The sequence below is a fragment of the Glycine soja genome, chromosome 10, assembly GCF_004193775.1.
Source record: "Glycine soja cultivar W05 chromosome 10, ASM419377v2, whole genome shotgun sequence".
Taxonomy (NCBI): Eukaryota; Viridiplantae; Streptophyta; class Magnoliopsida; order Fabales; family Fabaceae; genus Glycine; species Glycine soja.
The window spans coordinates 9,288,468-9,302,640 of NC_041011.1; the positions used below are offsets into that span (position 1 = coordinate 9,288,468).

The 14,173-nt window shown below is 28.9% G+C and overlaps 1 protein-coding gene across 1 annotated transcript; it reads right to left on the minus strand.

The window, feature by feature from the left end:
* Nucleotides 1-2,918: 2,918 nt before the first annotated feature.
* Nucleotides 2,919-4,458, minus strand: LOC114371173 (NDR1/HIN1-like protein 1). The gene has a single exon (XM_028328610.1). The coding sequence runs from the start codon at nt 4,187-4,189 to the stop codon at nt 3,560-3,562; it is 630 nt and encodes a 209-aa protein (XP_028184411.1). The 5' UTR covers nt 4,190-4,458; the 3' UTR covers nt 2,919-3,559.
* Between the last annotated feature and the right edge of the window lie 9,715 nt (nt 4,459-14,173).

The following is a 14,173-nucleotide window of genomic DNA, read 5'->3' on the forward strand; positions in this document are numbered from 1 at the left end:
AATTTGCACATTTAAGCAATCATAACAATTAATGTTGTCATTCAAATAATACTTCAATCAATTACTATTTAATAATTCGTAAATAAAAATATTTTTTTTAAATAAACTCTTTTATTACTTTTATATATTCATAAATGAATATAGAAATTATTTTTTCAAATTTATAGAGTTGACATCACTAATTGTAGTAAACTTAAATTAATGACCAAAATCTAAGTTCAATTTTGGTTTTTATTTCTAATAAATGACTATTTCAATTTTTAACAAATTACTATCTCAATAACTTTAAATAATTTTAAACAAATGAAGAAATTTTAATTTTATAATTCCAAACACTATTTACATAAATATTTAATACTATAAGTGTAATAATATATATACAACTATATCAATAAAAAATTACTTGAATAGAAAATACAAATAAACTTATATTTTATAAATAAATAAAAATAATATTTATACATTCATTTTAAAAAAAATTCTTAAATTATTTATTAAAAACCAATTTCAAAAACAAATATAATTAATTAAATATAAACACATATAAAATATATAACAATATTTATTTATTAAACAAATATTTTTACAACAAAAATATTAATTTATTTTTAATTATAAAAATTTATTCAATTATTATTTAATTAAATATTAGTATAAAAAAAACAAATTATACAGATTAACAATTTGTATAACTCATGGATTACCATGAGTTATATGGATTGCCAATGGTCGAAAATTGTAGAAACAACACAGAGGAGGAGGAAGATGATGAACAATACGCGTGAAGGAAGAGTGAGAGAGAGGGAGTGCTTTTTAAAATTTCAAGTGAAAAACATTTTCACCACTTCATTTAAATATTGGATATACTAACAATTTTGCTAGGTGGACAAAGAAAAATCCTCATACTTTTTAATATTGAGCTTGGGCCTAATAATTTAAATAACTAACTAGACCTAAAGAGATAAGTGTTGGCCCAAACTACTAAGTTAAATTGTTGAATAACAAAATAAGTAGTGTATATTCATGTAAACTTTTAAATTTATATTGTTTAATTAAATGATAATGTTATTTTTAGAAGAATAAATCTGTGACAAAATGAGGAGGTTAATCTTTTTTAAATTAGTATATATGTGGTAGATAATAGCATTCATGCTACAAGTAACTTATAAATGGTATCAAAAAACATAATAAATTTACTTGACATTATAATTCAGTTACCATATATATCTTCTCAAGCCTTGTTCATTTGATACTTTATATATGATGTACTTTGCTTTGTCAATCAATTTTTATATAAGCCCAGAGCATACCAAAAAAAAAAAAAAACACAAAGGCCAAGAGAAAAATCTCATCTTCTAACTTCTAAGATATAGTAAATATTAGGTTGAAAAAGGTGCGTACTAGCTAGAGGCCAAAAGATTATGACTGATTACGCTTGTCCTGTTTCTGGGTTAGCTGAATTAATTGGATGTGCTTGGCGAATATCATACAGTTTGTCAAATGAGGAGCATCGTGAGTCGTCTTCACATTCACACGATGCTGCATGATTGTGATTTTTGACAAATCAAAAGAAGGTTCCTTTAATCTTTAACATTGTTGTCTGGATTGGACTGGTAGGTCTGTCGATTAATGAAGCAATTAACCTCCCAATTAGCTTTTTGGTTAAATGTAATAACTGTGTTTTCAAGGTTGAACTGGATTAAACGAGTTAAAACTACAACGATCGGGTTAAACTGGGGTTAATTAAAAGTTATCATGAATTATAAAGCTTGACGTAGTGTTAACTTTTGACCTGCAATGAAAGTGTTATATATGTAAGCTTAGATTAATTTAACAATAAAAATGTACATTAAAATTATATATGCATGTATGTAACCAGTTAAACCTATATTGAAAATTTTGACAGTTTGCTTTCCGGTCAGGCTTTGAAAATATAGTGCCTAGTGATCCACATGATGCTGAGTATGAGTTGGGAATGACTTAAATGGTTCAATTTCCTTTTCTAAATTACTTAAATAGCCCACAAAACCTTAATGTAAGTCTCAATTAAGAATAACAACATACTTATTTATATTTTTGTCAAAAAAGTCAAGTAGATCATATTTAACTTACGTAATACATTGAAAAGTGCATAAATCTTGTTTTGCGTGTATAAATTAAGTCATTTAATAAATATGATTTTTGGTTTAATAAGCAGCATATTCTATATTCACGATTTATATAATTGTTCTAATTTTTTTTAAACGTTACTCTATTTTAATAAATTGTGAAAAACAATCACATTAGTCAAGTAAAAAAGTCCTTGAGTTGGGTCATCTTAACTTTGATTTAATTAACGTATATGGATGAAGATAAGGACAGCTCATTTATACACTTAATGGAAGGAAAGCTTTCTTTCGTGATATTATTAGTAGCCAAAGTAGGTGAGGGAGTGTGAAAAGGACCACCACCACCATGCCGTGTGTGGATCGATCAATACACACACCCACAATAATATTCCTCCAAAAGACACCCACAACCACTTCAATAATTCACCCTTTACCACTAAATCCGTTCTCATTAGAGAAAAATTTGATTAACTTTTGCAAGAGGCTTTTCCCTATGGTATTGCTACCACTTTTCTTCTAGATATCCCACAACATAATCTTTTCTATCGTAAATAACATATACTATACACCAAATGGAACCTGAAACTCTGTGCAGGTATATCTCCAGCCGAATGAATATTCAATCTCCAACCTCAAGAAAAAAAAATTAATTGTAAATAATACTAAAAGTGGTCCAATTCGTGCAGATAAATTAAGCGAGATGGAATATGGGTTGTGAATATACACACATATACCAATACAATAATATAAGCAACCAAAGGAATAAAGAAATGTCCAAAAGGTGTGTAGTAAAAGAAAACAAAGCCACAAAAAACGCGAATAGCACAAGAATATTATTGAGAAAACGAAAGATAATGACACCGTGTGGACGTTTCATCACACTCTCATCTCATTTGTTATCCAAATTGAAACAAGAAATTTTATTGCCATCGTAGCTCAATTACATTTAGTCTCCATCTTGCATCTTGTAATTTTGCTATATCTGAGACTCTTTTGTCTGCTTCACATTTCTATAGCAAAACGTAAAATAGAAACATCTAACGACCAATTCGTACACAAGGTACACGTACAATAACAACAGTGGAAGAAGAAATTGGTACCTATAAAAATACACTGGATCGGATCGAGTAGAGTATACATACCACAAGTGTCAATAACATATTCTTTATTACACTCATTTTAACACATTTTTTATGATTAGTTTAAATTTATTAAAAACTATAAAATCACATAAAAAAAATAACCATGAATTTTCCAGATTTAATTTTCAATAAATTTTAGTGACGAAATATTTCATATGTAACTTTTGAAAAATTCATCACTAAAGTTTTTGTAACTTTAGAATTAGTGACGAAAAGGCAATACATCACTAAATTCCGTCACTAATAAACATATTTAAAAGAGTGTATTAGAAAATATGTTATTAACATTTTTCTTGTCTGAGATTAAGTTTAGACACTAACGGAGCACCGTTGGATAATCTGGAACTTGATGGCGTTCTCTCCGACGACGATTCCATTGCTGCGGGGTCCAAAGCTGATGAACGCCGGGCAGCGGACGTAGAGGTGGTAGCGGCCGGAGATGAAGGTGCCGACCTTCCAACGAACCCTACCCTCGGCTCGGATGGTGACGAGGACGTTACCGTTACTCTGGTCCTGGCTGAGGCCGAGGAAATTGAACGGCGCGACGGGGATGTTGGTGCCATAAACAAACGGAGACCAAACATTGATCTCTTTATGGCCTTGATATGTCGGAGGGATGGCGGTTCGGTACGTGACCTGCTGGCTCCGGTAGGTCACGAAGGTTTCGAGGCGATCATAGTAAACACCGATGCGGTCGTTCGGGTTACGCGAGATGAGCGTGACCTGAAAATTCGAAGTGAGGAAGTTCGCCACGGTGGCGTTGAAGGCGTAGACGGTGACGTCTTGGAGCGTGAAGGTGGGTTTGGTGGGTCTAAGGATTGCCCATATCAAAAGAATTGTGACCAGCACGATGAAAAGGAACACCACTAAGCACCAGAACACTTGCCGGAAGATCTTCCTCTTCTTCCCCTTGTGGTGCTCGCACTCCTTCACCGACATGGTCTTTTATTGTTGTTGTTAGTTTCAGAGTGTTGTTGTGTGTGTGTGTGTGTGTGTTTTTAATGGTAACAAAGAAGAAAAGAACAATGAAGATATTATTATTATGGTGGGTGTGAAGGAATTGCGAGGTTCCGTGTGGTGGACGCTTCTAAGAAAGAAAAATGTCTGTGTGTGTGTGTTGTGGGCGCGTTTGGTGTTGATTTATTTGCAAGGTAAACTTTTGTATTCGGAGGATGTGATGATAAGATCGTGCTATGTTTTTTAGAGTTGGGGATGGTATTTGAATGGTGGAGGCTGCTTTTGGTTGTTGAGGACGAATTTTCAGCAAATTACTTTTTTGTTTAGTTTCATTAGAACTGTGTGAATTTGGGAACTATGAGTTTGGTCATTTCGTACGTGTGCCCCACTACTTATGCAAATCAAAATAAGGTTTTTACTTCAGGTTTTATAGATAAAAAAATGTGATTGGAAAAGTAATTAATTAATTTTTTTGATAAAAATTAATAATTGATAAAACTGGTCCTCCATGTAAGTGGGTGTGACCCAAAAACCAACTAGTTTTGTTATTTTCTCTATATGGTCACGAGTGCTTGTTTCTTACTATGATGAGTGGAGAGGATCTAATTTGTACTGTGCGTCACGCCTTTACATATAGTACCCGCTTGTAGACATAGGTCGCTAATGACAGTTCATTATTGGAAACTTACGAACGTAACTTTTATATAAAACAAAAAGTAGATTTAATATCTACTCTCTATGTAGTTTTATTAGTTTTGGCTGTTCTTCTCATGTGGTGAGAAAATTAACGTTTGAAAAGTTCATGTCCAGAAAATTGTTTCTTGCTATCCTAAATCGTTTCCGACAAAATAAGGTGATAAATTAAATAATTCGGACATATGACAACAATTATAGACCATATTTCTTCCCTTGTATTTTATCTCATTTTTCACAAATTTCAATCACAGTAGATATACTAATACTTATTACTAGAGATGATTTTAGATTTTGATATTGATACACCATAATATATATCTTCGCTCACACTTGCAACTCAGAAAAGTAAAAGTAAAAAAAATGTTTTAACGTGTATTTTTTTTTTAATTTAAAAAGTAATATAAAGACTGTGATGAAAATAATATATAAAACAATTATTGGATAATTTTTCGTTCGAGAAATTAGACAGCTATTGATGTTACTTAAAAAACTTGTACTAATCTAAGGTGTATATTCTACGCTTTTGCTTGTCAATGACGTCCCACTCGTCACTCGCCATTTTCATTGTGACATGGATTTCGTCGTTAATGTTTGATGGTCGTCAAAGTCAATACAGGAGTGCTTTACTTTTGAGTGTTGATTAACCCTCACTCTATTTTGGGTGGATAGATTATACGAATAAAAAGGTATAGAAAGAAAGTATAATTTTTTTGGGTGCATAAAAGAAAGTATAGTTAAGTTTGATAGATAAGGAAAAAAATGGGGTGAATGTGAGAGGAAAAAGAAAATAGGTAGATAATGATAACTTTTCTTTACTCTCTGTTAATCAAACTCACAAAGGGACAAAAAGGCAAAAGTGTGAGATTTTAAAACTAGGAATCAGCTTCCATGATTTGAAACAGTAAAAAAGATACACATTAAAATAGTTATATAGCTAGTAGTAATTTATACTATTCAATCAGTTACATTTATATTTATCTTATTTTTCATATATTTATATCTTAATTTGTCATAAAAACAAACTTAAGAGTATGATTGCAAAAATAAAAGTTTAATAGACACATGTTATTATTATAATTTTTTTACACTAATAATGAATCAGAAATTAGTATTGACATAAATTTTAAAATTATTACTATAAAAATTAACAAATTTATTATTTATAATAATTTATAATTAAATAATAGTAAAAAAGTTTACACTATCACTCTATCGGTATTATTTATTCTTTATATAATTAACATTTTTCATTTGAAAGTGGATCAAATTTTATGACAAAATATTAAATTAGGATTTCCTGTCCAAATATATTAGCTAAAGGCCCTTTCAACATGATAATGCTTGTTTCACGTCATCAAGCAATAGACAAAATTATAATGCAAGTGTACAAAATGTAGATAAGATTAATCATAATAAAATTATAATTAGCTCTCCTTATTTCTTCCAGAGTCCCATGATGTTTCGGGAATGATCTTGGCTGCTTTCAGATAACTGTTTAATGGGTGATTGGGAAGAGCACCTTCAAGCGACACGTCTGGGAAATAATAACAAGGCCCTACTCACAAGTTACAACGACCGAAGCTTTTTAGCTCAGACATACCAACGCATTTTCTAGACATTATTTCTTACTATAAAAATTACAAAAAAAAGTATATAATTATGAGAAAGATAAAAATATATACTCCTTCTTCATTGTTATAAAATCAGTATTTGATGAATACTTGCCTCTCCGTATTTAATTATAAGATTTAAAAAAAAAATAATTATTTATCAAGTATAATTTTTTTCTTCTAATTTTTAGATATATTAATTAATTTTTTTCTTATATATCATTATTTAATTATTCTTTCTCTAAACATTAACCAAAAAAAATTAAATAAATAAAAAAATATAATTAATTTTGGAATCATAAAATAATTAATTGACATATTTAATATGATTAATTAAATTAATTATTTTTATTAAGAAATATGAATGGTAAGACAGAGCCAAGAATAAAGTAATTAAAGTTTGTGTTTTAGGTATACTAACATTTGCTATTAATTTTTTAAAATAAAAAAGTCACACATATAAACTAAAAGATCCCATATCATTCTTTTCTTTAAAGTAAAAAAAGTTGATTATAATTTTTGTTTTATACTTCACTCCCTGATGGATCAATTCTGATAAATTAATTAAAAATATTTTATAATTAAGGAGGCAGAGAGTAACACATTTATTGTTTTTTTTTCAATATATATTTTAGAATATACTTGGCAGAACCAAGGCCCATACTACATGCAGTCGAGCTGATGCAAGAGGGTAAAGAATCAATGCATCTATTTAATCAATGAATCAATTTAACGAATAATATATTTATTGTATCATAACTCTGTAAGACAAAGAAATCAATTTCCATTTCCATGAATTTAATTCTCCTTGTGTAATCTGTGGGGCCAAACAGAAATTCCTATGGTTTCATCAATTCTGTATAATAGAAACCAAACCAGGCACAGGGGGAAACCTTAATTAATTTAGCTTACAAGGTAACACTCCTCTTGTATCTGTATTCCAGTTGAGGGTTAAAAAGTTTAATTTTATTTAAAAATGAAAACAAAATTTTGAAAGAAAAAAAGATTCATGTCAAATGGGGGATCATGAATTTAGACCCATATGCCTTATCTTAGTTAGCTTCGTTCTATTTTAGCCAGATACAACCACACTAGCTAGTTTTTCCCTCTGAACTTATTATTATAACTCAAATCTCCATGAAGCTTGTATTATACTCTGTTTTATAACAGAAAGCTCGTTATAGAAGTGATGATGAAAAGGCACGTGATTTTTCAATCTATTATTTTATAACAAACATGACTTTCGGTATATCAATTATTTATAAGAATGCTAATAGAAAACAATTAATATTAATAATATAACCCAAGTCTGGCTTGGACATTATTAAGAATGGGAAATTAAATCTTGGACACTATAGTTAAATACTTCTCCATACAACAACAATAATATGAGAAACGTGACAAAAAGCTAGTATGAGTTAAAATAATTTCGCATTGGCAATTCACAACCACACAAAAATCCCCACTAACAAACATTTTGTAATTATGAAACTTGAGTAGCCAATTCTATTCGCTGGAACTTGCTTCATGAAGTCTTTATCACATTTGGGTACAGTTGCCTACAAATAACATCTTAAAGTAATTAACACAAGCACATAAAAGAAAAAACAATTAAAAAAAACGATCGCTCTTTTGTTAGAATTAAACAAACTTAAAATAACTTTCAGATTATTGTTTCAGAAAAAAAAAAGCATTAACAATTTTGTTATAACTTATAAGCAAAACTTTATTTTAGAGTCTAAGAGTATAAGGGATACTCTAACCCAAATATAATAGTTTTACAAGATTAAATAAAAGAATAAATAAAGACAAATTACAATATCCATACACCGAAAAAAAATAGTGAACTCTACCCCTCTTTCCTTTAAACTGTGTTTACAATCTCACCTCTATCAAGTTTAAGATACCAATAATGTTAAAAGGAACACCTTGGAAACATATTATTACACATATTCCAAGTACATGACAGCATGGGGAAAAAATGTGACACAATTTCTTGTTTTTTTTTTCAGAAAATAAAAATATAATTATAAAACTAGCTACCAGGGGTACCTAAACTCATTTACAAAATGTTTAAATGACCTCAGCTATACTTCAAACAAATACCCTGCGAGGGTTATATAATATGAAATCATATGCATATGTAACATTTACCAACAGATTACAAAAAATGACCTCTTACAAGACCCCAGTATGATTCCTGAGCAATATGTATATTAACAGAGTAATGAACTATCAAATTAGAAAATCCCTGCATATACCACATTGTATTGAAGACCAACTACCAAAACTCTACAACTACCAACCAGCACGTAGATGTTTATCATAGCAAGGTATAGGATTGAAAATGAGTAGAGTTGATCAGTTTTACAGGACTTATTAATATTTAATTCAAAATAAACATTTTTTTAATTTGAACTCGACTGGGTTTAAGATGATGAACAAATCATTAGCTCCAATAACATGCACAAAGAATCAAATTTTTTAAATCTTATACATTTCAAATTTTCAATTTATTAGTAGATTTTAGATAAAATGATTATTTAACTTTTTTTAAAAAGAAAAATTAAACTTATTCTATTAGTTTTGTAGGTCATGATATATGATAAAAATATAATTACAACCAAAGTCTACATAAATAAAAACTATCACACCCTGAATATATAAAATATAAAAAATTAAATCAATTATATATATATATATATATATATATATATATATATATATATATATCAAATTCAACACATTTCATTCATCAATCAAATTTAATTAATAGATTATTGAATCAAATTTTAAATTATTTTAAGTCGGTTTAGTTGATTGTCATTCATATCAAGTTATATCCCTTCCGAAGCAGTTCCCACACCCCCATAATTAACTGTTTTTTTCTTGTTAAAAGAGAGTTGAAATGGATATAATTAGTACAAATATCATTAGGTAATATCTTAGAATTACCAAATGTTTAAATTGCGTTCTAAATCTGAGTTGTCACTAAGAAAAAACTTATTACTCTAATTATCTTAATTTTTCAACAAAAAAACAAAACATATAAGATATAACTTATACCTTTGACTCGAGTTGGTAATCTATCTAAAATGACTTGTCAATATAATATAAGAAATTTCATAAGAATGAAACACTTGTTGAGTTACAAGTGTGAGGTGAAGTCTCACATCAGATAGAAGTGAAAAAATTGAACAGCATATAAGATGAAAAGAAAACCCATAAACTTAAGTCTTAAGATTTTGAGTTAGAGTGTAGTGTCAGATTTCCTTATAGCACCAAAAAAATATTTTTCTCACACTGATCTGGGGAACCTTAAGTCCTTAACACAAAGAGAGAGAACCTAAACCATTAACTAGACTTACCAACAACCAATCTTCCCATGTTTTGCAAAGAAATAGTCCACTTATTTCTCCAAAAGAGATGGACAATATGCTCAATGTCATTTGATTGAATAATTAATCCAACCTCTTGTTTTAATAAATCCTCCATTTTTGAAAAACATACATGGGATAACAAATCCGGCCTTTCACTATGATTTCAAATAAAAAAGACTCCCCTTCACCTCCATGACCAACACGATTCACTATCATACCACTATCTCATTATAACCACACAATTATTCCTATCAAGTGAGGAAAATAATGCTTCGGGTCCATAACCTCGAAATCATGACCAACATATTCCCCATTTTTTACATTTCTATATACATGTTGAGTAAACCAAAACAATTGAACACAATTAACATTCTCTATCAAGTACAAATCCCTCCACCAAACGTACTGAAATAAAAAGAGGTTGTCTATATGTAGCCTTTACGAAAATACATCATATATTTCCCTACTTATAAGATAAAAGCGAGAACCAAACAACTTTAGAATCTACAAGTAATCACCATCCCCATTTACTCCTAAACCACAACAATATTTTGACTAACATTTTTTTCCCCAAATAATCCACACAATTTTAAGAGTCATCTCCTCCCAAATTACTAAAAAGATCTTTGCAAATCTTTTATGTTATTCAAGACCACCTTTAGTATCTAAAGGAATGGTATATATTCTAATATATATAATGTAGAAAATGACTCTTGATTTAAAAAAATCGTACCTATATTTGCTTCTTATTAAAAGGATAGTAAAGACTCAAATATGCAAAATATTAAAGTGAAATACAATACATTCTCTATTATTAATTAAAATTTATTAAAAATTATACAATTTTGTAAGACTTGCTTCTTGTTTAATGAGTTTTACTTATAATTTTTAATAAATTTAACTAATAATAAAATGTATGCTAAAAAAGTGTATTACATCATACATTAATACTAACACTCTTATATTAGATCCAAGACTCCGTTCTACCAACTCCTTAAATCTACATTGTTTACTATTTTCATCTTAGTGTGTTAATGCCTTAAACATTTTTGTTAATTTATCTTAGATTTTATAAGACTTTTTATATAGTAAAAAACTAAAGGAGGGTACCGGATGAGTTTCTCTTCGTTGATTTTCTCCCCTTCCTTCTACATAAAAAGTCCTAGAAAAAGACCGCTGGAGACCTTATATGTATTCATATACTCCAACGGAAATTTTATATATATATATATATATATATATATATATATATATATATATATATATATATATATATATATATATATATATATATATATATATATATATACACACTCCAACGGAAACAAAGGAAAATGAACTCCCATCCAAATGGTATTAAACGCAAATTGATCCAAAAACAGTGTGCATCACACATCTTTATCTGTATTTATTGCTTTCATACAATAATTGACATTCCAAGAACTTTCGCTAGGTCTATAATGTATTTGCCGGCTACAAATAAACAAGTTTTTTTGTTTTTTTTAGGGAAACGAATAAACAAGTTATTCACCGTCTATAATGCAAGCAACACCTACGACCTCATAAAATTATAAGTTGTCTCTCCTTCGCAGTAAGAAGGACGTTTATTTTGTTTATTAGTTGAAGATTTATGTCAGTCAACTTCACGTTTTGAACGGATTTAATTATTTATAGTGTGTTTAAATTCTCATTGGTTCAAAGTTTTTGGTCATCAAACAAACAAATAATAATTAATTACTTATATATATATATATATATATATATATATATATATATATATATATATATGGTTATTTTCATTAAAAAAAATCAAACACAGACCGAATATGAGTAAATAGTGTATCAATTATATATTGTTATTCAATTACAAATTATATATACGATAATTTTATTGGTTTTTTAATTATTATCTTAAAAATTAACTAATGATTATTTATAATTAATTGATAATTTTTTTCGGCTGATGTATAAAATTAAACTCCTTAAATATTACTCCGTCCTTCATTTAGCTGCCCAAACATTGAAAGATGTGGGTTTGGAATTGTAATAAAGAATTTAATTTTTACATTGTAAGTAAAAAAATTAATTATATAATTAATTAGAAATTATAATAAATATGATTTTTAAAATAATTATTATAAAATTAAATAAATTTATTATAGGATAATTTGTAATTAGATAAAAAGATAACAATTCTTTTATGCATCAACTATAATTCCCTCTTTAATTTTTTTACAGTAAATAAATGATATATGTATGTATATAATCCCATTTGCTTATGCAAAAATTCAACAGTCCCATTCGCTTTTTATATATTATTTGATTTATTCTAAGTTGCTACGGATCTGCAATCTGCATAATGATAATCTTGCTATGATGCCAATCACAATTATGCACATATCTATATGATGTCACAGCTAACTTCAAATTATTGTTATTCTTGATGTTGTTCATACATACGTTAGATATCCATGTGCGGAACATTAATATTAAGAACGACGTTCTTCTGCGCCGTCCAACTGGGACCTACATAGTCTGAATTATCTTATTAGAATTAGCATAAATTTTATTTTATTTTTTTAAGATAAAAAATTGAGCACCGACAGTGCAGGTAAGTCCAATATTACAAGCCAAGAAATGGAGAAAATTGTGTGGCTGTAGTAAGTGTAAGTTGAAATTAAGGACCGCATAAGTAGCATCCGTTAATTGACTTTCTCTGTGTGTTGATCAAAAGTTATCTTATTAATAATTATTACTGTATAAAATTACGACCAAGCCAATCTCAAGCTGAACTAATTAACGTTGCAAATTTAACTAGGTCACTCGCGCAGTTTCGGGGCAACCCATGTACCAGACACACTTTTTTTTTTTCAGGACACAAAGTTAAATACTTTAAAACAAAATAAACCTGTTATTATAAGTCAAACCAGTGGTGACTTAGGGTTCATCGTTTGCACAGAAAAAAAAACAAAAAATGAGTGAAATGAATAAAAAAATAAGTAAAATTATCTTATGTTTGGTAAAGAAGAAAAAAATAAGAAAATAAAATTTTAAAATTTAAATTGGAGAAAAAGTGAAAGGAAAAAAAAAAGTTTTTATTTCTTGAAGGTAATTTTTCTTCTGATTTTCCTTCCATTTCCTCTTCAACCAAAAAAAGAAAAGATATTGTTAAGCATGTTTTTTTTTTTTTTTTTCATTTCCACTCCTTCCTAACAGATTCGATCACTTTCATCATTTTATTCCATTTCATTCTATCCTACCAAATGAATCCTTAAATTAATACAAAATAAAAATAAAAGTACAACTTCCTCTGTTTTAAAATAATTATCTTGTAAGAAGAAAAATATAATTATCCCATAGTAATTATCATTTTAGCTTTTCAATTTTGTATTAATTACTCTTTGTCATTTATACCTTCAATAACTACTATTGTGTTGCATAATTTCTAACAAAAAAGGTTAATTTAGTAAAATGTTACTCTCATATATTTATTAATTTTCAGTTTAAGAGATGGAGATCTGATTTAGAGGTTTGATTCGAGGAGTACTCGATCCAGAGCTGGTTTGCGAATGCAAATTTTGAATGAGGACCATGACGCAACAAGTAGTTCAATAGAGGTGTTGCGATGCCTACAGTCACTCCGACGCTCAAGTTAGTAAGATTCTTAAGTCGAGTGATAGAATGAATTGGAGTTAGTCACATACCAGAACTTTGTGCCTTTTATACCATGTGTGGAGGTGGGAAAATTAGTAATTCAACTCTCACATGAATGTTCTAGCTGACATGCAACACACGTTTCCTGTTATTGAATCATGTGTACCGCGTGAGTCTTATTATTTCTATCGGGAAGTCAGCTTCAACCTGAGCATTGCGGCTTACTCCGAGCAACATGACTTTCTTAGTACAGGCTTAAAGTTCTCACTAGTTGGGATTAAGTGCGTGTTTGGATATGTGTCTGTTACGCACGTCTTTTCTTAAAACCACCTCAAATTGACTCATTTGTGTGAAAGTTAGAATTTATCGATTCTGCAGAACGTGAAGAAAGAGTGTATACGCAAATTGGATAATTGTAATCAAACAAGCACTAAAGCAACATCCTAATTTACTTATCATTAGATCACTTCTAGAACAGTTGTTCCCAAGTTGATTATTTCTTTATAGAAGTTGTTATCTGATAAGATTCAAGTATCTAGCTAATGTTGAATTCTAATTGTCGTGTACATGTTCAAGAGTGAATACATATTCACCAAGAACTAGATTTGGTAGTTGGGATTAGAACA

Bases quoted from the DNA above. Each gene is read 5' to 3' on its own strand.
- LOC114371173 (XM_028328610.1), bottom strand. From the start codon at position 4,189: ATGTCGGTGAAGGAGTGCGAGCACCACAAGGGGAAGAAGAGGAAGATC.